The 26,179-nt window shown below is 39.0% G+C and overlaps 1 protein-coding gene across 2 annotated transcripts in view; it reads right to left on the reverse strand.

Moving 5' to 3' along the window:
- DCBLD2 (discoidin, CUB and LCCL domain containing 2) overlaps positions 1-26,179 on the reverse strand; it is a 90,114-nt gene that overhangs the window by 14,522 nt on the left and 49,413 nt on the right. For both annotated transcript variants that reach the window (XM_061439494.1, XM_061439418.1), the window contains 9 exons: positions 14,664-14,715; positions 12,306-12,378; positions 11,877-12,010; positions 10,213-10,253; positions 8,614-8,829; positions 7,103-7,227; positions 4,528-4,678; positions 3,624-3,710; positions 3,353-3,478 (listed from right to left, as the gene is read on the reverse strand). In XM_061439494.1, coding sequence (XP_061295478.1) covers positions 3,353-3,478; positions 3,624-3,710; positions 4,528-4,678; positions 7,103-7,227; positions 8,614-8,829; positions 10,213-10,253; positions 11,877-12,010; positions 12,306-12,378; positions 14,664-14,715 — 1,005 coding nt within the window. The remainder of the gene's footprint in view (positions 1-3,352; positions 3,479-3,623; positions 3,711-4,527; positions 4,679-7,102; positions 7,228-8,613; positions 8,830-10,212; positions 10,254-11,876; positions 12,011-12,305; positions 12,379-14,663; positions 14,716-26,179) is intronic.

Raw genomic sequence — 26,179 nt, forward strand, 5'->3', positions numbered from 1 at the left:
CATCACTTTCCTGACAAGGGTTCAATAGTCAAAGCTATGGTTTTCCAGTAGTCATGTATGGATGTTGAGAGTTGGACCATAAAGAAGGCTGAGCGCCGAAGAGTTGATGTTTTTGAATTGTGGTGCTAGAGAAAATTCTTGAGAATCCCTTGGAGATCAAGAATCAAGGAGATCAAACCAGTCAATCATAAAGGAAATCAACCCTGACTATTCATTGGAAGGACTGATGCTGAACCTGAAGCTCCAATACTTTGACCACTTGATGTGAAGAGCGAACTCATTGGAAAAGACCCTGATGTTGGGAAAGTTTGAGGGCAGAAGGAGAAGGGGACAAACAGAGCATGAGATGGTTGGGAAGCATTGCCAACTCAGCAAACACAAGTTTGAGCAAACTCCGGGAGACAATGAAGGACAGGGAAGCCTGGCATGTTGCAGACCTTGGGGTCGCAAAGAGTTAGAAATGACTGAGCGACTCAACAACAGTAAAGGTCATCTGGGAAGTTGGTTTTTTCCCCCACTCCTTAACCTCCTCCTGGCCATGAGGGTGACGATAGCAACAACTGCTGATATTTACTGGGTGGGAAGCTCCAGACCTGCATCTCCTTTACTCCATATCATCATAACCCAAAGAAAGAGCGAGCCTGAAGATTCAGGAAGGGAGAAGATAATCCATAACACCAGGCCTCTGAGAAGTAGGATGGATGGGAAATGGATGAGTATGCAGGTTCCAGAAAAAGGTTCCATTGAAGTGCCCTTCAAATGGCTTCTACTTTGTGAAGTGGAAGATGTAACTGAGAGTGAGTGAGGATCTCTAGGTCAAGGGTTTGAAAAATACAGAGAATGTTTCTAACAACTACTGTTGGGAACAGACAGAAGAACTAACCAGGGAAACAGAAAGACCACCAGCTGGTACTGAGGGAGGACCCTGATGTTAGAGCAGCACAAATCTGACCATGACGTGATTTTCACCAGCATCACTCTTACACTGGATGTAAAAATGGAGAAAGGAGAAGGGCATACAACAGAAATCATGACTCAGGATAGAAAGGACTAAGACATTAGAAAAGTATAAGTGCTTTATCCCTAAAATGTGTGAAACTGTAGAGAAAATAGTCAGGCTAAGATGGATACTGTTTGACTTAATCAGAGGTATTATTAATACAATATATGCTTAGGTTCAAAAAATAATAAATTCTATACAGTACTATTTCAAAGAAAAGGAGACAGGAGGTCTTCAATCAAAAATGCTCTTTGATTAGTATGCTCTTTGTTAGTCTTTTAAAGATTACATGGACCCTAGTTCCAGAATAAAATGCTTTAAGAACAATTTTAGACCTAAGATTTTAAAATTCTATAATCAGATTTTAAGATGAGCAACACTTAAAAATGACTATTCTTCCATATGGTATGTGGTCTGGGATTCCACCCAAACGCATGGTTTCTGTAAATTGAAGGTCTTTGTGGGATGCTGAAATTTCTTGTCTCTGTCAACTCTTGCTTCTTTCTAAAGTGGACAAAATAAATGTTGCCCGCAATTTCAATAATCAGAGTGTAGCGTCAAGTTCTCAGCCACTACCCCCTACCCATGACCATGTACCCCCAGAGGAATTTAGGATGGAGAAAATTGGAATACTGACTCTAAACAGTTAAGATACATATTAATGAGTAATTTCAGTGAGCTCAGACTCTTGCATCTTCCCCTACATAGAAAAGCATTAAAACCGTTAACTTTAGATGTCTTGTTTTTTTATCTCTTTTTCCCCAGCAAAAATTCCTATATATCCCAGCTCCTCCTTTATGTCTTTATAACAGTTTCATAGAACTACCTGAGCGGCTGTATCCCAGACTACAGTCCTCAGTAAGAACCTGCATAAAACACAATTCTCCACTTTTAGGTTGTAAGTTTTTTTTTTTTTTTTCAATCAACACTAGCCTTTCCTGCAGCATGAGAAAGACACAGGTCTCTTTGGGAATACTTTAGAAGATACGAAGGAAACTGATGTGGAAAGTTGTAGAAAGCTATCTGAATCCAGACAAATTTTCAGAAAATGAGAATGATTAAAATTGTATTAAGTTACTCTGAATGAATGCTTTCTCTTCTCTGCACTGTCCTGAAAATTAGGGTGCTTTTTATCTGTCAACACTGAAATCAATTCCTTAATGGCATTGATGTGATGTTTTTGTTCCTGAACTCAACTGAAATTTTGTTTTCAACTAGTAAAATCAAAAACTAGTATGCTTATATATGTTAACATTTTATATAACAATAATAAACAAGCTTGAAAGTAAATTGGAAAACAGTATTTGTCGTCTTAAAAAGTAACTATAAGCATTTAAAAAAAGAGATCAAATTTTTAAAATAAATGTTAACAGTATCTTTTATTTGTTTTTAAAAAAGTATATTAATTTTCACCAAACCTTTTGTTATTTTTCTTCTTCCCTTTTTGCTACCAAATCCCTATCTAACAAATTAATATACAATCAGAAAAAAGTTTGCTTCTTGCTATGGTTTTAGTTATTTTTAGAAAAATTTTCTTTGTAAGGCTGAGGCTCCATGTATTTATAGCTATAGAAGGGGAAAAAAATCACAAAATGAATTTTATGATTCCTTTATCATCTAAAGTTAATTATTTTAGATGATAACTTTATCATCTAATTAATGATTGTAATGCTTTTCTATGTAGGGAAAGATGCAAGAGTCTGAGCTCACTGAAATTATTCATTAATAGGTATCTTAACTGTTTAGCGGAGAAGGCAATGGCACCCCACTCCAGTACTCTTGCCTAGAAAATCCCATGGATGGAGGAGCCTGGTAGGCTGCAGTCCATGGGGTCGCTAGAGTCGGGCACGACTGAGCGACTTCACTTTCACTTTTCACTTTCATGCATTGGAGAAGGAAATGGCAGCCCACTCCAGTGTTCTTGCCTGGAGAATCCCAGGGACGGGGAAGCCTGGTGGGCTGCTGTCTATGGGGTCGCACAGAGTCGGACACGACTGAAGTGACGCAGCAGCAGTAACTGTTTAGAGTCAGTATTCCGTTTTTCTCCATCCTAAATTCCTCTCGGGGTACATGGTCATGGGTGGGGGTAGTGGCTGAGAACGTGAGGCTGAGAACCTAGAATACAGCAGCCAGCTCTAAATATTTAAAGAATCATTTTACATTGTAACAGATAAAAGAACTTAACAATGCAGCCAGTTTTTTCTATAAGGTATAGAGTTGAACTTTTTGCAATACTGAAAAAACAAGGGGGAAAAAACTTTGAGGGTTTAAAAGCTGGAGATGTTCCTGAAAACTTGTTAAAAACAAACAAATTCACTCCTATAAACAGGTGTTAATTTTTGGTCTGCATACCTTTGGTCACACTTGGAGTTACGGTAGTGTTTTTGATTTCAGGAGCGGCAGTTGTCTGCTCTGTCTGTGTAGGAAATTCATTGCTACTTCGAGGTTGTAGTGGTTGAGTAAATTTGGGGGCACGACCTTGAAAAAAATTTTAAAACTCTTTATTCTTTTATCTATACCAACTTGATTAAAACAGTTACTTTATAATGCTTTTAACATATTTATGGAAAATTATACCACAAAACTAGGGAATACTGAATGCTCACTTTTAAAGGAGGCATACCTTTGGCTATTTTTGGAGGGGTTGTAGTATTTCTGAGGTCATTGCTGCTCCGAGGAGGCGGAGGTTGAGTAAGTTTTGGAGGACGACCTTGAAAAATGGTTTAGAAAAGTTTCTACATTTTGCTTATAAAAATCATAGTTAAAAAATAGTAATTTTAAATGTCTTTAACATTTCCCACAGTACTTAGTTTTGCACAGTAACTTTAAATCTCAGAGAAAGATGTCAGAACGATAAATGTACTCTGCAGTAAATGCACAAATATACTTTGATTTCTGAGTTTTTTAAATAATTAAATTGTCCGAAAAGAATCTTCTTAGGAAGGAGAATATCAGATGATATTGAAAGGATAGAGAATGTTGAAAGTATAAAGCTATAAAAATGTTGTCACAATATATATGCTTACTACTCATTCAACTCATTTAATAAATATTTATGGAGGGCGTACTATGTGTCAGGCACTATGGTAGTTTGGGGGGATATAACAGTAAACAAAGTATTAAAATATTATATAATTTTGATGGAAGTTATTCCTACTTTTAATTTATTCAAAGTAAAATGTACTTAGGCTAAGATGACTGTTACAATCATCAGTGCTTAAATGATAGAAATATTCTACTACATGAGACCTGATTATAAATGATTAAGGTTGAGACTACATTTGGAAATCCAACTCTTTTCTTTGTCTCATCAGTGATGCTCTTTCTTCTTCCACCTGTAACTTTAGAAACCAGTTTGATATTTAATATGATAGTTAATAGGGATAACTATTTCTTTTTAAAAATCTCTTTAAGAAGATATGATAACTACAGGATAAGCACATTATTATTAGTTTCTCAGAGAACAGCGAAGTCATTTTTAATCAATGCAATGAAAACAAGATACCTTAAACATATTGTTGAATTACCTTTAGGAATAAATTGACATCCAAGCAGTTCCATTTTCATGGCAATTTTCTGCTGCCATTGGGTAGGATTCACTCTAATAAAACGTGCAATAATTGGTGGCAAAAAGTTATTACGCACATCCTGGTGATAATCTTTGTTTCCTTGAAATATCTTTAAAAAACAACAAAAAAAATTGGTACTTTACATCAACAGAGGCCAGGGCTAAACTGCTCCACTGAAACATGTTTTTGAGTTTTGCTCTGGGCCTTAAATGAGCTCTGCAAAGTATGACAAGAAGCATTAATTTGTATGAAAATAAATCATAATTTGGAAAAACTATTAAGAAGCTGCACATTCTTCATAAAAATGTCATAAAAGGAAATACTGAATATAAAAATCATTTTAAATGACTTAAAAACATAACAAAAGTTCTAACTTGGCAATTTGAGGAGAAGGTTTTAATTGTAGTGCACAATATATTGTATTAATAATTCCTGTGGAATCATCAGCTATTTAAATAAATTTATTTTTAAAGTAAAGAATAATTGAACATTTGAGGTCTTAGAGGAAATGCTTTACTGTATACTTTTCATAATTTTTCTCTCAATAAATTGACTGAAAGTGAACACACTAGTAAACACATAAGGGATATATATCTCCACCTACTGGAGAAACTGTATAAGCACAGTTCCCATTTCTCTGCCAGCAGAGAGTGGGAAAACCTCACAGACAAAGGATACCGGGTTGAGTTCTTAGAACTATACTGTCTCAGAAAGATGAGAACTAAAGCTGCTCAGGTCTTGCCTAACAACACAAAAATGTAAGCCTTGAAAAGATCACGATTTCCAAGTAACCTAACTGCATCCCAGAATAGCTATGTGTGTCACAGCAGAAAAGCAGGTCAGAACTGATAAGCCAGACCACTTCCTCATTTTACAGGTAAGAACTCTGATCCTATAGGCAGTGGTTTAGTCGCTAATTCGTGTCCAGCTCTTTGCCACCCCATGGACTGTAGCCCACCAGGTTCCTCTGTCCATGGGCTTTCCCAGGCAAGAATACTGGAGTAGGTTGCCATTTCCTACTATAGGGATCTTCCCAACCCAGGAACTGTACGGATGTATCCTGCGTCTCTTGCATTGGCAGGTGGATTCTTTACCACTGAGCCATGTGGGAAGTCCCAACCTAGAACTCTAAACCCAGTGAAATTATCTTTCAAAAAAGAAGTCAAAAATATTTTTTCAGAACTTTGTTAAGACGTTTTTAAAATATAAGCATTGATAATACTTATGATTATAAAAATTATTTCACAAGTATAACAAATATTACTATACAAATAAATATGGATGTGCTAATAGTAAACAGTTGTCAAGTTTGGGGGCATTAAGCAGAAATAAGTTACATACAGAGACAATATTGTTATTTGCTTCAAGGGGTGGAGGCTCACTAAAGGTGAAGTTCATATAACATCAAGTAGAAGAGAAGGGAGAAGGCCTTGAATAACAGCTGAAGAGTTTAGATCCAGATGAAAGACTAAAAGGAACCCCTGGAGTTTTTTGAACAGAGATAAGTGGCAAGTGAAAATGTCAGCATACCATATATATGACAGAGAACTGGCAGTATCGTAAAATCAAAACAAAACTCATGAGGAGTTTCATTGAAAAAATGTGCTCGTAATTCAATTCCAGATGAGAGGCAGTCACCTTCCCTGGGGACAGGGACCCCTTGCGGTAGGTGGATCAAGACCGGGAGCCCTGGTGAAAGAAACTGACCTCCAGTTGAGAGCCACCTCTGCTGTTCTCTCTCTACCCCTTAGCATCTGTTCTGGCACACAACAGAACTGCCATTTTTGGCTAACTAAAAAATAAGATGAGGAAATTCTCTAGGTAGAAAAAAAATAGTTGTTTTTTTTACAACAAATGTTGGTAAGATCTTGAAATGATCTTTCTATAATTTCGTATAATTTAATGCCCTTCTGCCTTATCCTCTGCACCCCCCTCACCTTGCCTAGAGAGTAGAAATCTAGGAACAAATTAGGATCTCCACATTCTGTGGATTGATAAGAAAAGTTTTTTAAAGATAAGAAATTAATTAATTGTAATAAATAATAAATTATTTAAACAATGTAATTAATACTGGAAAAAGAAATCAAGAAAGTACTTACCCTTACAATCATCAAAAAGGACCCAGAAGCCCTGAGAATGTTCTAACCATGTTAGAAGGGTAAGGCTAATAATTGTGTTATGCTTAGTCACTCAATCGTGTCCAACTCTTTGTGACCCTATGGACTATAGCCCTCCATTCTCCAGGCAAGATTACTGAGGGGATTCTTATGCCCTCCTCCAGGGGATCTTCCCAACCCAGGGATCAAACTCAGGTCTTCCACATTGCAGGTGGATTCTTGACCAGCTGAGCCACCAGGGGAAGCCCAGTAACCAACACTACCTAAAATAACCAGGAGAGGGCAGAGTAAGACCAAATGATATTTAATTGTCAGTATCACAAAGGAAGAGCTTCTGTGGCTTATTGCAAAGGCCACACCTACCCATCACCCTCTTCTGAAAATGCTCTTTAGAAATACTTTGGTGATCATTTTACCTTATCCTGGTCCACACCAGGCTCTCTGTACACAGTCCACCTCTGCCCATCAGCACTGTATAGAATCTTGTAGGCTGACACGTAGTAATTGTGCTCCACCATGGTGGAGCCAGTGGTCACAATGCCTAGAACAGGAAGGTCATTCATTAGAGCTCACAGTCTGATCCTTGAAGTTTGTTCATCACTGAAGCATTAACACCTAAAATGTACTGTTCAAACAGTTCTGTCTGTGGCACAGGACCATACCTAAGGGCAAGGTTTCATCCTGATCCAAACTACTCCTTGGCTTTGTTCCCTTGGAGGGACAGGAAGAATTATGACCACATATAAGGAAAGGACTATTGTATTTTGGCAGCCTGTATTCATGTCACTGCAAAATACTGCTCACTTACTGAAAAAGAATGACTTCCTGGGAATGAATAAAGATTATTGGCATTATTTTTAGTACCAAAGCAAAATAAATTTTAACAAGCAATCCTAACCAAATATTCTGACCATTTGTTCAGTTCAGTTCAGTTCAGTTCAGTCGCTCAGTCGTGTCTGACTCTTTAAGTTGCTGTAAATAATTAAATTTATACTCGGCACGTGGGATATTATCTGTAGCACTTAAAATGGAATCATTGAACACAAACTTCTCTTAATGACTGTTGTTGCTGTTTAGTCACCAAGTCGTGTCTGACTCTTTGTGACCCCACGATTGTAGCCCTGCAGGCTCCTCTGTCCATGGGATTCTCTAGGCAAGAACACTGAAGTGGGTTGCCATTCCCTTCTCCACTTAATGACTGTAGGAGATGGTTATTTCAGATGCCTCAAGATCCCTTTACTCTAACACTACCCTAAAAAAAAAACTTACTACAACGAAAAAAAAAACTAATAAGAATCAAGTACCAACTCCTCTCCTTTGCAATGTTTTATAAAACCTTCTTTGGTCATATTAATACCAGTAAAAGGAATTCTTTGGGTGTTCTTTGGAAGGAATGATGATAAAGCTGAAACTCCAGTACTTTGGCTACCTCATGCGAAGAGTTGACTCATTGGAAAAGACTCTGATGCTGGGAGGGATTGGGGGCAGGAGGAGAAGGGGACGCCAGAGGATGAGATGGCTGGATGGCATCACCGACTCAATGGACGTGAGTCTGAGTGAACTCCGGGAGTTGGTGATGGACAGGGAGGCCTGGCGTGCTGTGATTCCTGGGGTCACGAAGAGTCGGACACGACTGAGCGACTGAACTGACTGACTGACTGAAACTAAACCTGGTGGTGGTGGTTTAGTCGCTAAGTTGTGTGTGACTCTTGTGACCCCATGGACTGTAGCCTGCTAGGCTCCTCTGTCTGTGGCATTCTCCAGGCAAGAATAGTGGAGTGGGTGGCCATTTCCCTCTCCAGAATTAAACTTAAAATCATATAATTAAATTTGCAGTGACCAAATTTTCCATGAAATTCTTACATGTCACCAGGTTTTCAAATGAAATCAGCATTATAAATTGTCTAGAAAATTCTGTCTCTTTTACCTGTGATCTTCTTTTCCTTATTCAGATCTACTTGCAACCACTGATATTCATCAGTGGCAAAAGCAGCCCAAGGAGGTCCAGGTTTTTTCAGCCTGGCCTTTTCAGGTTTCCAGCTGTTCTCTTGTCCTGTGTGGTCCGTCCACTCCAACACAGATGATGCTGTTATTTGAGCATCAGCGATCACGCCAGATTCCATGCCCAGTGTTCCATAACAACCTGAAACAAAGAAGAAAGTAATTCAGTTTCCAGACATAAACTCAAAAAGCTATAAATACTTATTCATTGGAAACTCTGAATTGTACCTTTAATTAACATTCACTATGCTGACAATAGCCTATACTAGAGGATTTCAAAAGCAGGCAAATGCTTCTTGGGTCTGTCTTTGTGTTTCATCAGAGAACATACAGACGTATTTATTCACAGCAATGCATGTGAGTGTGCTTGGTCACGTCCGATTCTTTGCTACTCCATGGACTGTAGCCCACCAGGCTCCTCTGTCCATGGAATTCTCTAGGTAAGAATACTGGAGTGGGTTGCTATTTCCTCCTCCGGAGGTTCTTCCTGACCCAGGGATTGAACCTGCGTCTCCTGTATCTCCTGCATTGGCAGGCATATTATTTATCACTGAGCCACCTGAGAAGCCCATTCACAGCAATAACCACTAGTTACTGGTGACACCTTACCCTCTCCCTGGGACACTTTCCTCAGTGGGCAACAGGCTCCCCTACTCAGATGTCACCTTCTCCATGAGGCCTGCCCCAACCCACTTCAAACTTCCAACCAGTCCCTCCTGCACTGCCTGTCCTCTCTCCTTGCCTTATTTCCTACATCTTCTATAATGTTATAGACAGTACGTTATAAACATTAATTTACTTATCCACTGTTCATTGTCCATATCTCACTACCAGAATGTAAATTCTGCTCACTTTTGTTTCACTAGCACCAGAAGAGTGTCTGGTGACAAATGAAAAAAGGCACTTAATATTTTCTGTTGATTAATTACTTCAGACATATTAAAAAAAAATCCCTTTTTCTTAGGAAACTTCCATGGTCGCTTGATCATTTCTCTATTAATATAAAACCTCCAGTTTATTCTATTCATTAAATTATTATCTATTTTATCCTAAAGGAAATCAACCCTGAACATTCATTGGAAGGACTGATGCTGAAGCTCCAATAATATGGCCACCTGATGCGAAGAATCGACTCACTGGAAAAGACCCTGATGCAGGAGATAGAAGGCAGGGGGAGAAGTGAGTGACAGAGCATGGGATGGTTGGATGGCACCCCCAACTCAATGGACATGAGTTTGAGCAATCTGTGGGAGATGGTGAAGGTCAGGCAAACCTGGTGTGCGCCAGTCCATAGGGTCACAAAGAGTTGGGCACGACTGAGTGACTGAACAACAGCTACAATCTATTTTCTCTCCTAGAGTTATTTGTGGTAACTAAATGAGGAAGTGCAAAAAAAAAAAAAAAAAAACCCATCACAACAAAAAACAAAACCTAGAAATTGGCAAAATGCCTGACATACAGTGTTCAAAAAAAAAAAAGGCTATTATACAAATCATAATAGTTATGAAGTCCATGAGAGGCTTACCACTTGTCTTAAATGTAAAAAGACTTGTAGATAAGTGTCTCCTGAAAGAGAAAAAGGTTTTTTGGTGACATTCATATACAACACATTACTTGCTCATATTTGTCTTAGCAAAACTTTCTTGTTTTTATTTTACTAAGAATCATCTATGGCTATATATTAGTCAACTGCTATTGTTCCTAGCAAAAAAGAAGTCACATTTCTAATTAAGCAGAACAACTACTGAAATCAGCATATATAATTTTGTCTTCAAGTATCTAGTGCCTAGTTTCATACATGATTATGCAAGTGTATCCATGCAACCTTTAATAAATACTTATTCTATTTCTTTCTCATATTAACATAGGAGATTAACACATTCCTAAAATGTTTCTACAGAAATTGCTTTTTGGGACTATAAAACAAAAGGTGACCTTCTCAGAGAAAGAGGCTCAAGTTTCCAGGGGCAAACAAGAAAAGCTGGCTACTAAGAAGAGACTGCATTTGTTACAGGAAATCAATGTTTCAGTGCTACAAGGTAGCACTGCATTTGGGTTTTGTAACTGGCAGGAAGGTGCTTGGGGAGAGCGCATGGGTGGACAAGTGATTAGTTCACCACATGGCAGGTCCAGGGGTCCTGAGGAACTTGCAGGGATAAAACCATCCAAATCAGCAGTGTATATGTCTGCCTTCAGCACAACATTCAAACCATTACAAGTGGATGTGACTTGTCCTTCATTAAAAAAAAAAAAAATGAAAGAACTCATGAAAAAAAAAATTCTTTCTAAAAGTAGAACAGAGGAAAGAAATGAAACAATTTGCATAAAATTATCCAGAAGAAACCAGAAGAGAAAAGGTAGCTGACTCCATCTATATCGTGGATGGACCAACGACAGTCCAGGTGTCGCCCGCTTTGTGTGGTCAGACAGCTTAGAATGGTTTTTACATGGTTAAAAAGTTGTCAACAAAACGAAAACGAGTAAGCGACAGAGACGCTGGCTTTCTACAGTAAAACTCTCCACTGTCCGGAGTGTGGAGCTCTGGACTTCTGAAGGAAACTGGCCCAGGACCTACAGAGAAGCTGGTTTCAATTACACTGCAGGATCAGGCGTGTCTGAGATGTAAGGTTTAGGGACAGATCACCCATACTATGTTTCTATTCAGTGTTTCAACTCCTCCCACTTTTGATACCTAGTTTAGGTTTTGTGAAACAGTAGATCATAAATACAATGAAAACACATTCCTACAAAATTCTCTCGGGATGGCAGGGATTCATAATAGTACTATCTCTGATTTATGTCAAAATTTGACTTCTATTCAGTGTATTTCAAATATCTTAATCCACCTTGGGCCACACAGGCATAAGGAACAGAGTAGTTATGCCTTCTCATCTTTAAAATGAAGTAAAGATTTGGCAATAAACTTCTAGGCTCATTCTGGGCTCTTTCTACGCTTAGAAAGAAACAAATTACTCCCCCAAGTGACTACCACCCTCTCAGCTGGAGAACAAGCCAAGAGAGCACAACCTTGGCTGTGCGCGTCAGTGCACTCAGATGCGGACATAGCCGTGAGTCCTTATCACACAAACGTTATTTCATGAACACCATCACCAGCAATACCGCTCAGGCCTCATTTGGCCCTATCCCGCCCCATGCAGCACGTTTATTATAAACAGCACAGGTACTTACACCACGGACGTTACGTTGTTAGCCAGGGAGCTTTCATAGTATGGGATGCCCTTGCTAATTACGACACTGATCTGGCCACCCAAAGTGTTTGACACGACGCCTGCATGCACACCGGCCATGCACAACGGGGAGGACTTCAGGAAGGAAAGAAACAAGATGAGTTCCACATTTTCTTTTGATAATTCATAAACAAGACAGTTACACTGCCTCTAGAAATCATTTAATCTGGGCAGTTTTCTTAATAAACATGGGGTAGATGACTGGTAATATAACACAGAATAGATTTTTAGCAGAAGAAAAAGAACAAAACATTACGTATTACTAAAAAGAAGTAATTGTCAGAAAATAAAAGTCACGATAAACAATAGTTACACATGTGTCTATGAGAAGTTTTGGCATCACTTTAACTTAAGTCTACAGCCAACTTACATCTCTATATCCATGAGGGATGGCTCCTGATATCTCAGCAAAGGGGAGCAGGCAACCAGCTGGGCAGTACTTGCTGTGAAATAAAAACAAGTTAAATGGTACACATTGCTGTACTTTCTGGGGAAAAAGACCAAAAAATAACACTTACCATTTTTTAGTTCACTGTAAACACCATAATCTCACCAGCCTGAGAGAACCACCACTTCTAAAAGGTCCTTAAGACTTTCTTCCATCCATCTACACACGTCTTTACCCACATATATACAAAAATCACCTCATATTCTACATGTTGATTTGATTATTTTATTTCATAATGAATGGCAGACATATTTCTACTGTAAAAGCAATTCACAATACTTAGTAGCTACATAATACTTGATTTTGTGGATGAACTGTAATTTGATTCACCCATCCTCTACTGATTAAATTAAGGTGATTTAAAATGGTATTCATTCACTTACTCACTCATCCACCCACACACTCCACACGTTTACATGTATGTCTGTAACTCTGTTTATTAAGTGCTGGGCTGTGCAAGGGGTGGGGTTCACGAAGGTCAACCAGACAAATGGTGGCGGTCCTCCCTGGGTTTACATGCCCAGGTAGGAGAAGTATTAGGTATTGAGCCAATACTTCATGAAATCAAAGAATGAGATTATGTTTCTGCTGTAAAGAAAAGGTAGTCTGTGAAATAATCAGGACTCTAACTTCACAAAAGTACGATGAACATCTGGCAAACCTGCTATGCGCCAAGCAGCATTCTGAGTTACACTCAGGTCATCCACGTAAAGACCCTACGTGGGGTGCTAGGTACCATCATTGTCCTCATTTTACGGATGAAGAGGCTGAGGAGCTGTGTTTCCACGTCACACAGCAGTGCCGAGGCAGCTGGGCTCGTTTCTGTGTTCACATGTGGGGCTCTGCAACTGCCTCAGCCAGGGGATGGGGCTCTGAGGAAGCGGAGCCTCAGCAGGGAGCCAGAGACCACCACCGCAAGACAGCAGGGACATGCGCCTCAACCAGAAGGGACAGCCTCTCCCTGGGGCAAGGTGGCTCACGTGGGTCTGGACCAAGGACAAGCCACGCAGGCCGAGCGCGGTGAGAAAGGTGCGGCTGGTCTGAAATAAGCCTGGAACAGGAGCCAGGGATCAGATCACACAGAAGCTGGGGGGTCTGTGGTGAGAAGACTTGGGGGTACATTTCTAAAAGAAGTCATTAAAGGATTTTGATGGTGTCTACACATAACCTGATTCATTGTGTTTTATTTTGCCTTTTTTTTAAGTTCTTCTGGCTCCTGGAAAGAAAAGAGACTGTAAGGACCATGAGTGGAGGATAAGACACTGTTAGGTAGTCCACGCAAGAGAGGATGGCAGTGTGCACTTGGGTGGTGAAGATGGAGCTGGTGCAGGGTGGGGTTCAAGACAGCTGACCCTCTGGCAGGGCTGCGTGACACACACTGACACCAGGATTACCTCTGCTGACCAGGATCCCCCTGGAGGGCTGAGGAGTACCCCCAGCTCACACAGAGAGAATCATTCTTGAAGACAAAATGAAACCATTCTTGAAGATAAAATGAAGTTTCTTTGGGAAGTAGTAGCAAGTTGGGGGAAGTAAGTGAGATGGGTCTTTGAAGATAAGAATGAATTTACTAAGCAGCAAAGAGTAAAGTGGTTCCAGACAAAAGTTCGGAGAGCTCAGAGCAGTATAAATAATCCAGAGACGTTTCAATGTAAGACTAGAAAAATGGCCTACAGACTATTTGCAAAGGACCCTGAGAACCAGGCTAAGGAACAGTGATGGTGTTTTGTCATAGTAAGTTTTGAAATAATATTTCAAAGCAGAGGAGTGATAGAACACAGACTTTAGAAAACAACTTGGCAGAATGTGAATGGCAGAAAAAAGCCAGCAAAGGTTAGAAATGGGAAACCAATTATGAGTTCATCCTAGTCCAGGCAAGAGTCAAGGGCGCAATGCAGGGAAATGATAGTAAAAATGCCACCGGGGTGAGAACAGTGAGGAATTCTCTAACAGCCTCAATTGTCTTCCTAACTCTTTTTGAGTAAAAATAAATAGCTCTTCTATCTTTCCAAGGAGTTTTTACTAGATTTTGAAGAGTGACTAGTTCTACTCTTAAAGTATATCCAAATTATATTTCCACTGTGGAGAAGATTTAAATGCTACAGGTAAAGCAAAATTTAAACATGGCAATTGAGTGGCTTTAAATAAGCTCTGATTTATTGATGTTTTAGAACAATGGTTATGAGTCATACAACATACATTATAATCAAGTGCATAAGATGAGGATAAAGTAGATGAACAGTAACATTTAAGAAAAAAAAGTCACAAATACAGTCATACCTGAACTCAGGTTCCAAAAATTTGGATGCAGTGTCTAAACAAGTAATTAGATCTAGAAAAACAAACAAACAAAAAAATGATTCAATAAAATTAGGTTTACTCTTGCAGAAATACCAACTGTTTTTCCAAATCCAAATCATGTTGTTTTAAACTTCAAAATCTTAACAGGTTGTACTTTTAATTTTTTTTAAAGTTTTTGTTAATTACGACTTATTTCTGATTTTAAGTATCCTGATTTCTGGGGCTATGTCTGCTGCTGCTAAGTACCAGTACTAAATACTGCCACATCACCTCATACAATCACATACCATACACATGGATGGTACACAGAAAAAGTATAATTTATAGCCCTGAAGTAGCTTCTATAATATACAGCTCATGAAACAAAAAATGTTTGTTATTACAAGACTAAAAATGATTCTTTGCTGATTACACATAAGGAAAACAGTAACAAAAGAGAGGTGAGTTAGTTCCATGGCTCTAAACAATTGCTATTCAAAATCTGGTCCACGGGTAGACCAGCAGCAGCAGCAGCATCTGCTGGGGTGTTACTAGGAATTCACATTCTTGAACACCATCCACAGCTACAGAATCTCTGGGAGTGGGGCCCCAAAATTTGTTTTAACAAGTCCTGCAGGTAATTCTAAAGCACACTCTGCACAAGATGAAGCATAAAAGTTTTAACATTTTCTATCCCAAAATCAAATCTGTGTAAAAGCTAACCTTGTCCAATTAAGAACTAAGTCACATGCTGTGTATAAGAGGCTTCTGGTCCAAACACTTCAGTGGTTTCCTTCTGCTCTTAAGACAGAGGGCAAAATTCTCAACATGGCCCACAAGGTCCCACCTCAAGGAACAACATCTCAAGGTCTGGTTTTGTCCCCATCTTGCCTTCTTGCCATATGAGCCTTCTTTCTGTGCCACGGTGCTCTCTTGGCCAGGAAGGCTTTCCTACTATCCCTTTACCTGGCTGACCCTCTCTAGAGCTCAGCTCAACCATCACATCCTCTCAGAAGCTGTTACTGATATTTTCAAGTCCAACTGTGATAGCATATAGTAGGCACTTACAGGTTTTCTGGTTTAATGAATGGATGACTATATATATTCTCACAGTCTTATGTAAGAATGGTCTGTTGCAATTCTAGAGTTAGAAGCAACATCATCTTATGTCTAGAGACTGAGGCTGTTGGTCTCTATCTTGGTATCATCAGCAGCTATCAGAGCATACAGTTTTAAGAGGAGACTTTCTACCAACATTTACTGAATAAATGGAAAAATAAAAGTTTGATTGCTAGCATGTTTGGCTAAGTCCAATCATAGACTAACCCACAGGAGGAAAACCTAGAAGGTCGTAAGCCACTCAAAAAGGTGAGACTTCACATACAATATAAATGATGAGGCCACCCAAAACACTGACAGAAGTAACATTTCACATGCTTCCTAGCACAACGAAGGGACACAGATATCTGTTAAATCAGTAGAAAGCACAAAATAACTAAGTATTCTTTTTTACAATTCTGAAGGGAAATTATGTATTTATTATCCAACTGATATGTGTCTTGAAAGAACTAGAGCGTAATAACTGTTAAACTAACAGGAAAGTAGTATTTTGAGAGTGAGTACATGGATTAATATTTACATACCACAGGTACTTGAATGACAATTAAGTTAAATCTGTGTTTAAGGAGTTTGAGGGGATACATGCCTGGTTAGAGTTTCATGACCACCTGGTTGACTGACTGGGAAAAGCAGACAAACTGAATTACCTGTACTTTATAGCTATTCAAGGCAATCTTTACACAGCCTCAATAAGAAATTATTTTCCATTTTCCTGCTCCACCAAAAGACTTTCCAACTTCTAAGATTAGAAAGTGAACTTCTAAGATTAATAGCCTGGGATGAAAAGGTAGCTGTGTGGTCCAGCATGGTATTCAAGCCACAAGAGGACTGCCAGCTGGCCCTATTACCTTCAGGCCACATGCCAGAATGCTAGTCTACTATGGATATACTTGATCAGAGCTGGGCTTTATTATAGTAAAAGTCCACGCAGTGCTTAAAGTCCAGATTATGCTCGAATGAATGTAACTCACGTGACCTTGCTCCCAAATGCCCTGGGGGCTCAAAAGCGCTCCTAGGAGGAAAACATGAATTCAAAACAGAAGGCTTTATAAGGAGAGTTAAGAGGACAACAGACAGAGAAAGGAAGTCATGATTTAGAGATTTTGACCTTTACAACTCCACAAAGGCAAAGGAAATAGCAATTAAGCAGAGAACTGAGAAGTTTTAAAATGTGTTTTTCTAGAAAGCATTTCCCAAGTAAATAGCCTTCCAGAAAAAATCACTATTACTCTAAGGCTCCTAGTTAATAAGTACACAGCCTGGGCAAGATGAATACAGCTCCAAGAAAACCATCTGACTCAGGAGAGACTTCACATAGCAATGTAGGAAGTTATCGTAATGAATGGAACAGAACTGAGGGTCCAGAAATGAATCTTCAAATTTACAGTCAATTGATTCCAACAAGGGTGCCAAGACAACTTAATGGGGCAAAACAGTCTTAAACAGATGGTGCTAGGACAACTGGGATAGCCACATGCAGAGGAAGGAAACCAAACCCCTATCTCAGACCATACACAGAAGTTAACTCAAGGTGGAGTCAAATTCAAGGCTTCAAACTACAAAACACTTAGAAGGAGATATAGGTATAGATCTTGACTTTGCCTTAAGCAACGGATTCTTAAGACATGACACCAAAAGCATAAGCAAATAAACTGATTTCCTGATTTCACCAAAATCTGAAACTGTTACACTTCAAAGAATGCTATCCTGAAAGAGAAAAATAAGTCAAAGAATAACACAAAATATTTGTAAATCATGTATCTGGTAAGAATCTAGTATTTGGAATACACAAGGAATTGTTACAACTAGACATTAAAAAGAAATCTCAATTTTAAAAGGATCAAAGGATCTGAATAGTCATTTTTCCAATGAAGATTTACCAAAAGGCCAATAAGCACCTGAAAAGACATTCAACATGATTAGCTATCAGGGATATAAAAATAAAAATCACAGTAAGGTCTGATTCTGATAAATCGGTACATATATACTCAGAGAGGTGGTTGATGGATGTGAGGTTTGAGACAGAGTCAAAGATAACTTGAAGGCTTCTGATCTGTGCTAATTAAAAGTATGCATTCCAAGTACAGCATATGGGCAGTGGGTTTTCCCGGTGGCCAAGTGGTAAAAGAATCCACCTGCCAGTGCCAGAGATACAAGAAGACGAGGGTTCCATCCCTGGGTTGGGAAGATCCCTGGAGGAGGAAATGACAACCCACTCCAGTATTCTTGCCTGGAGAATCCCATCAACAGAGGAGACTGGCAGGCTACACTCCATGGGGTCAAAAGAGACCGACATGACTGAGCACACATGCACAATTAGTCCCTCAGTATTATCCAACTCTTCACGAGCCCACACGCTGCAGCACACCAGGCTTCCCTGGCTATCACCAACTTCTGAAGCTTGCTCAAACTCATGTCCATTGAGTCGGTGATGCCATCCAACCATCTCATCCTCTGTCCTCTCCTTCTCCTGCCTTCAATCTTTCCTAGCATCAGGGTATTTTCTAGTGAGTCAGTTCTGCACATCAGGTGGCCAAAGTACTGGAGCTTCAGCTTCAGCATCAGTCCTTCCAATGAATATTCAGAACTGATTTCCTTTAGGATTGACTGGTTTGATCCTTGCAGTCCAAGGGACTCGCAAGTCGTCTTCAACACCACAGTTCAAAAGTATCAATTAAAAAAAAAGTATCAATTCTTTGGTGCTCAGCTTTCTATATGGTCCAACTCTTACATCCATACATGACTACTGGAAAAACCATAGCTTTAACTAGATGGTCCTTTGTCAGCAAAGTAATGTCTCTTCTTTTTAATATGCTGTTTCAGTTGGTCATAGCTTTTCTTCCAAGGAGCAAGTGTCTTAATTTCATGGCTGCAGTCACCATCTGCAGTGATTTTGGAGCCCAAAAAATAAAATCTACCACTGTTTCCACATCTATTTGCCATAAAGTGATGGGACTGGATGTCATGATCTTTGTTTTTTGAATGTTGAGTTTTAAGCCAGCTTTTTCACTCTCCTCTTTCACTTTCATCAAGAGGCGCTTTAGTGACTCTTTGCTTTCTGGCACAAGGGTGGTGTCATCTGCATTTCTGAGGTTATTGATATTTCTCCTGGCAATCTTGATTCCAAATTGTGCTTCATCCAGCCTGGCATTTTGCATGATGTACTCTGCATATGTTAAATAAGCAGGATGATAATATACAGCCTTGATGTACTCCTTTTTCAACTTGGAACCAGCCTATTGTTCCCTGTCTGGTTCTGACTGTTGCTTCTTGATCTGCATACAGATTTCTCAGGAGGCAGGTAAGGTGGTCTGGTATTCCCAACTCTTTAAGAATTTTCCACAGTTTGTTGTGGAAGTCAAAGGCTTTGGCGTATCAAGCAGAAGCAGATATATTTCTGGAATTCTCTTGCTTTTTCTATAATCCAACGGATGTTGGCAATTGGATCTCTGGTTCCTCTGCCTTTTCTAAATCCAGCTTGAATATGTGGAAGTTCTCAGTTCATGTAGTGTTTTGATGTCTAGCTTGGAGAATTTTGAGTATTACTTTGCTAGCGTGTGAGATGAGTACAATTGTGCAGTAGTTTGAACATTCTTTGGCATTGTTTTTCTTTGGGAATGGAATGAAAACTGACCTTTTCCAGTCCTGTGGCCACTGCTGAGTTTTGAGTGCAGCACTTTCACAGCATCATCTCTGAGAACTTGAAATAGCTCAGTTGGAATTCCATCACCTCCTCTAGCTTTGTTTGTAGTGATGCTTCCTAAGGCCTACTTGACTTCACATTGCAGCATGTCTGGCTCTGGGTGAGTGATCACACCATCATGGCTACCTGGGTCATGAAGATCTTTTTTGTATAGTTCCTCTGTGTATTCTTGAGACCTCTTCTTAATATTTTCTGCTTCTATTAAGTCCATACCATTTCTGTCCTTTATTGTGCCCATCTTTGCATGAAATGTTCCCTTGTTATCTCTAATTTTCTTGAAGAGATCTCTAGTCTTTCCCATTCTATTGTTTTCCTCTATTTCTTTGCATTGTTCACTGAGGAAGGCTTTCTTATCTCTCCTTGCTATTCTTTGGAACTCTGCATTCAGATGGGTATATCTTTCCTTTTCCCCACTGCCTTTCGCCTCTCTTCTTTTCTCAGCTATTTCTAAGGCCTCCTCAGACAACCATTTCGCCTTTTTTGCATTTCTTCCTCTTGGGAATGGTCTTAATCACTGCCTCCTATACAATGTCACGAACCTCCGTCAATAGTTCTTCAGGCACTCTATCAGATCTAATCCCAATCTATTTGTCACTTTCACTGTATAGTCATAAGGGATTTGATTTAGGTCATACCTGAATGGTCTAGTGGTTTTCCCTACTTTCTTCAATTTAAGTCTGAATTTGGCAATAAGGAATTCATGATCTGAGCCAGTCAGCTCCTGGTCTTGTTTTTGCTGACTGTATAGAGCTTCTCCATCTTTGGCTGCAAACAATATAATCAATCTGATTTTGGTATTGACCTTCTGGTGATGTCCATGTGTAGAGTCATCTCTGGTATTGTTGGACGAGCATGTTGGACATGACCAATACGTTCTTCTGGCAAAACTCTGTTAGCCTCTGCCTGCTTCATTTTGTACTCCAAGGCCAAACATGACTGTTACTCCAGCTATCTCTTGTGTCCATGGGGTCACAGAGAGTCAGACACGACTGAGTACACACACATAACAGTTAGGCAATGATAACTGCAAGAAGAAGCACCAATAAAGCACTCATTGTCAGCTCAATTATGCTGGGTCCACTTTAACACGTCTGGTAACACCAGAAAATCAGTAGTTTGTTCACAGTGAACAGCAGTATATAATTCACTCTGTTCACTAAGAGCTTCTGCATGGGAAATTTTTTTGGTAATTTTAATCCTTAATAAATACAAAAGAATATTTATAACATACACATTACTACACAAAACACCAAATATATGGCGTACTTCATCTTGGTGCTCTGGACAACAGAGTAGCAGCAGTAGCAAGGAGCATGCCACAGGGGTTCTTCCAAAGCCCATAGCACCCAATCCCTCTTTTCTTGCACAGCCCAAAGGACAGGTGGTATCCACAGGGCAGAGTCTACACTGGTCTTAGCAGCAGTGTCTACCCCGAAGTGAGTGTGATCATAATGTCTACACGAAGAGCTGCTGTAACATCTGCCTTCCTTAACCTCAGAAGGCTTCATAGAGGAGGAAAGGGTCAGTGGGGTTTTGCAGGGAGGATAATGTGATTGTGAGGAAGAGCATGAGAAAATTAAAAAAATTTAAAAGGTGAGCCAATATTCAATAACAGGATGACAGATTCAGGGTTTTCTTAACGAAAACATCAACATCAGATTTTCTAAGACAGCTCTGACTTAGCAATATCACTATGAGCCATAATTGATATCTTATGCATAGGCCTTTCTTTAAATTACAATTAAAAATTTTTCCAATACATAATAACTGAATAGGCTTGGGAGCTTCATAATTATTTCATGAAATAATTTTTAAAAATGACATCTAATGCTAATCCACATAAAATACTATGAAAATATGATAAATATTTTATAAGTTCACATACAATAAAAAGTATCAGCATATTGGTTACTAACTTAGAAATATTTTTGATTGACAGCACTGGTTATTCCTGAGACTACAGACTGTGAAAGAGATTTAGATTTTCCTCCAATTAATACTGTTATGATCTTGAATATATTGAAAATGACTCGCAGCAGTGTTAGTATCTATCACAAGAGTATAACACAAACTATATTAGCTGCAGGGTGTAAGTTTTGTTCACTTGATGCCATTTACTCCTGAGGGAAGTGATGCTTGAGTGCCTGTATTTATTCTAACTCAAGAAAGCATGGAGTAGGAAATGGCAACTCACTCCAGTATTCTTGCCTGGGAAATCTCAGGGACAGAGGAGCCTGGCGGGCTGTAGTCCATGGGGTCACAAAGAGTCGGACATGACTGACTAACACTTCCACTTTTCTTTCAACAAAGCATAAAGCACTATAACTAATTATATTTATTTACCAGAAGTAAGAAAATACATGAAGCAAGACAATGTAGACCTACAGATTCTCCTCCTTTATTTGCTTGAAATTCTTTTAACTAACAAACTCCCCAGAGCCTGAAGGGACATGACACCATGCTTTCCTAATTCTCTCTGTCAGCAACCTTGCACTGTAAGTGTACAGATAGTCCCTCCATTCAAGAGCTAGCGGACTAGGGACAGGTTCATCTTTCTACTTGATTCTCATGTCAGTATTATTGCGTGACCCTGGGCATAATTCCTTGTTTCCACAATAGGAACCTGGCACTGATTTGTACCATCTGCAATGTAGTGTCAGGGAAATTTACATATATAATAAAATGTAATTTATCGTGATTGAGAGTCTAACATTAGCAAACCAACATTTACTAAGTGGGAGATAACTTCTGTAGTATTTTACATCGAATCTCCTTTTACATACTGAGAGTAGAGTAAGTCTTATGTTTCTCCTAGAAAGATTATTAATACATCACCATCTATGGAAGCTGAGTCCACAACAGGAGCTCAGGGGAAATTTTTTCAGATGGAAATATTAAAAAAAAAATTTTTTTTTAAACAGACAACGTAGGCATGGCTCAGTTGCCTAAGCAGTAAGTGATACAGTTGAATAGACCACAGACTACTTATGGATAAATCAAATCCTCTTCACACCTAAATGCCTATATACTAAAAAATGAATTATAAGACATGTTAAAATAACATAAGACATTGTATATTAAATATAAAAGACATTTAAAAATATTAAAAATTATAAGACATCTTTTGTAATCTAGTATCGAGGACACGCATAGTATCTAGTGAGAGTTGCAGTGAATGAATTTGTCCCCTGGATGGCACAAGTCAGCACAAATATATATGCAGCCCCTTCAAAGCACTTCTAACTTACTAAAAAGAGAAAGAAAAAAAACAAAAACAAAACCCAAACCACATAGAAAACACTTAAAATCATTAAGGTGCTCTTCAGGTTATCTGTCAGCTTGAAATAAACTTTATCTCACAAAGATAAACTGCCTCTTTGGGTTATATCATCTTAACAAACTAATTCTGTTTATAAATGCTCTTTCTCTGCAAAACTGGTAAAACTATTCATCAGCACCTTAGTTCTACAAATTGACAACAAAATACAGATATTTTTCTGCATGTATACAAACACCATACATACTGATTTGTGTATAAGGACAAATTTTAAAATATGCATGTCAACTGAGACTTCATTAATAAAATCTTACTGAATAGCTTAAAAGTTTTAAACTGCTTGCCAGATACAACAGAAACTAGGTACACAACAGAAAAACTAAAAACAGAAACATAGCTAACATAGTACTCAAAACAGAAAGGATCCTATAAAATTACTGTACAATTAAGGTAGCAAACAAGGAATTCATGCTCTATTTTCAAAACCAAAAACCTCCCAAGCAGGAAAAAAAAACAACCAGTTACAGAAATCTGGACTCTATTAGAAAGGAGCTCTCTATTCTGCCCCTATGTTTCATTTATAAGTTAATATAATCTGATGGAAGATGGAAGAAATGGAAAATATCTGCCAAAAAAATGTGGTTAAAGAATGTAGCAATTAAAACTTTTTATACTATTGTTGTTAATTCTAAAAATAATCTAACATATAGCAACAATAACCCTGTCAAGTGGGAATATTTGCCAGGCTCAGCTGTTCCCAAGTCTTATGCACACTGTCATCAGATTCGAAGGTGTTGGCAGACAATGAATAAACAAGTGTTTATGAATTCCACTTAGGGAATAGGTTAATATATCTTCATTGGATTACTTTATTTCACATGAAATTTTAAACTAGTTCCTGTTTCTTTCTAAAAAAAAGAAAAAGGCAAACTTTGACCACTATAAAACTCTGGATTGATGAAATCTGAAGTAATAAGCTTTAAAATTACTTTTCAAGTGATAATTCACATTTTAAAAAAGGAATATCAGACTATCACTTTTCAGCTGGCCATGTACCTAGATATGTGTATACACAGAGAGTCACACACACAGACAACTAATTGATGGCACATGACAAACAGAGGCTGCCTTAAAAGACCTGAAGCTACTGATGCAAATGTAGACATGTCTTCTGAGCTCATTATTCAGTAACTAAAATTACCTAAAAAATTATTGCCCAGAGTCATCCTAGAAATGTTGAGCTTTACTTAGAAACTGGCTAATGTTGAACAGATTCAAAACCAGGAATTGAGAGCACTCATCTATAAAATTTATTTTATTTTCAAGTCCCATGGTAAATGTTGTTTTTTACATTTACATTTTAGGATAAAAATGTCAGCATCATTTATCATTCTGAATTAAAAGACCTAAGTGCATCTGGACCTGTGCAAGGCTGGCTGTGCCTCTCTCGGTAAGACCAGCAGTAACAAGGAGTTTCGCTCTACAGAACTTCTAACCCCAGGATACCTCAGAATCCATGAATATCTTCAACTGTCAGAAAAGGAAAAAGTGTTAGTTGCTCAGTCGTGTCCAACTCTTTGCAACCCCATGGACTCTAGCCTGCCAGGCTCCTCTGTCCATGGAATTCTCCAGGCCAGAATACTGGAGTGAGTTGCCATTTCCTTCTCCAGGGGATTTTATAGACTCAGGGATTGAACCCGGGTCTCCTGCATTGCAGGCAGATTCTTTACTGCCTGAGCGACCAGGGAGTCCCTTCAATTGTCAGATAAAAATTTCAATTTCAGAAAGTCTAGTTCCATCCCTGGGTTGGGAAGATCCCCTGGAGGAGGAAATGGCAACCCACTCCAGTATTCTTGCTTGGAGAATCCCATGGACAAAGGAGCCTGGCGGACTACAGTTCATAGGGTCGCAAAGAGTTGGACACTACTGAAGTGACTTAACACACACACCAAGTCAGAGTAGAACTACCAATCTTCTAATTATCACTGAAGTGCTGATTCATATATTTTTCTGTCTTTCTATGTTACCCAGTGGAAACAGGGAAACTTCCTTTCATTGGTAGATAAAATCATTTACAGGTGAAAATTAAAAGTGGTAACTGGTAATGGGAAAGATTGGAAACTTCTGCTCAAAGATCTTAAAAATAACAAAGAGGAATAAGACCATAAATTACAAAAATTAGACTCTGAAGGGAAGAGGACACCAGGTACAGAGCCCAAGACACCACAGCAACTCAGCGCCTCACCCAAGAGGCTTGTGTCCAAAGCCTCTTACTTCAACATGAATTTGTGCAGACCGAATACTAACTCTTTGAAATGTTTCCCTGGAAAAGACACGCCTGTTCAAGTCTTTAAGAAGAATTAAATTGGAATCTGGCCTAATTCTGGAGCTACTTTTATAACATGCATTGTATACACGCACGATAAGTCACTTCCTGCTTGTCTGACTCTTTGTGATCCCATGGACCATAGCCTGCCAGGCTCCTCTGTCCATGGGATTCTCCAGGCAAGAATACTGGAGTGGGTTGCCATGCCCTCCTCCAGGAGATCTTCCCAAACAAGATCTTAATTTGATCATCTCTGATCCAGGTTCCTCTGAATAGCCTTTTAACTGGCCTCCTTACAATTATTTTCCCCTCTCTTTGGCCCATTCTTTACAGATCTAGGAATTGCAAAAACATAAATCCAGTTACATCACTCCTCTGCTCTAATAGCTTCCATGCAATTTTTTTTTTTTTTGATAAAACTCTAACCCTTACATCTTCCACAAGGTCCTGAATAATGTGACTGACTTTCTACTCATTCACTTCACCTCAGCTGTGCTGGCTGTTTCTCCAGTTCCCTCAAAGTTCCTGGCCTGTGCATCTGCTATTCTCTTCCTTGTAGTGTTCTTCCTTGTTTGTCTGGAACCTCCAATTAATCCTTTGATTCTGGGCTCAGGAGTGGTTTCTTGAAGAGAGCTTTAATCTTCATCTATCTCCTACTACCCGTACCCCTATGGCCTCTTATTGTTTGAATGTTTCCTTCATCACGCTTATTTTAACTGCAATTAAGCAACCACGTGTTTAATGCCTTTTTCCAACCCTTTACTGCAAGTCCTATGAAGGTGTGATTGCCTCTGTCTCATTTACTGCTGTCTTCCCAGTGCCAGGAATATGGCAGGAAATAAGGTACTAAAGGGAATATAATTTTGCAATGGGCTCCTGTAAGAAGTAACGAAAACTAGTCTATCTGACACAAAATCATGCTATCAACAACACATCACACTATAACATTAACAAGTCTTTGTGACACTTTAACACATGAGGAAGCCAGTGAAGCAAGGTTTTCACCACTTTTGCATTCCCAAATACTCTCAACCTTCACCTAGGTTATGAAGCTGGGCACATGTGATGTTCCTTGAAAATATTCATGGAAT

Source organism: Bos javanicus, chromosome 1 (assembly GCF_032452875.1).
Source record: "Bos javanicus breed banteng chromosome 1, ARS-OSU_banteng_1.0, whole genome shotgun sequence".
NCBI lineage: Eukaryota > Metazoa > Chordata > Mammalia > Artiodactyla > Bovidae > Bos > Bos javanicus.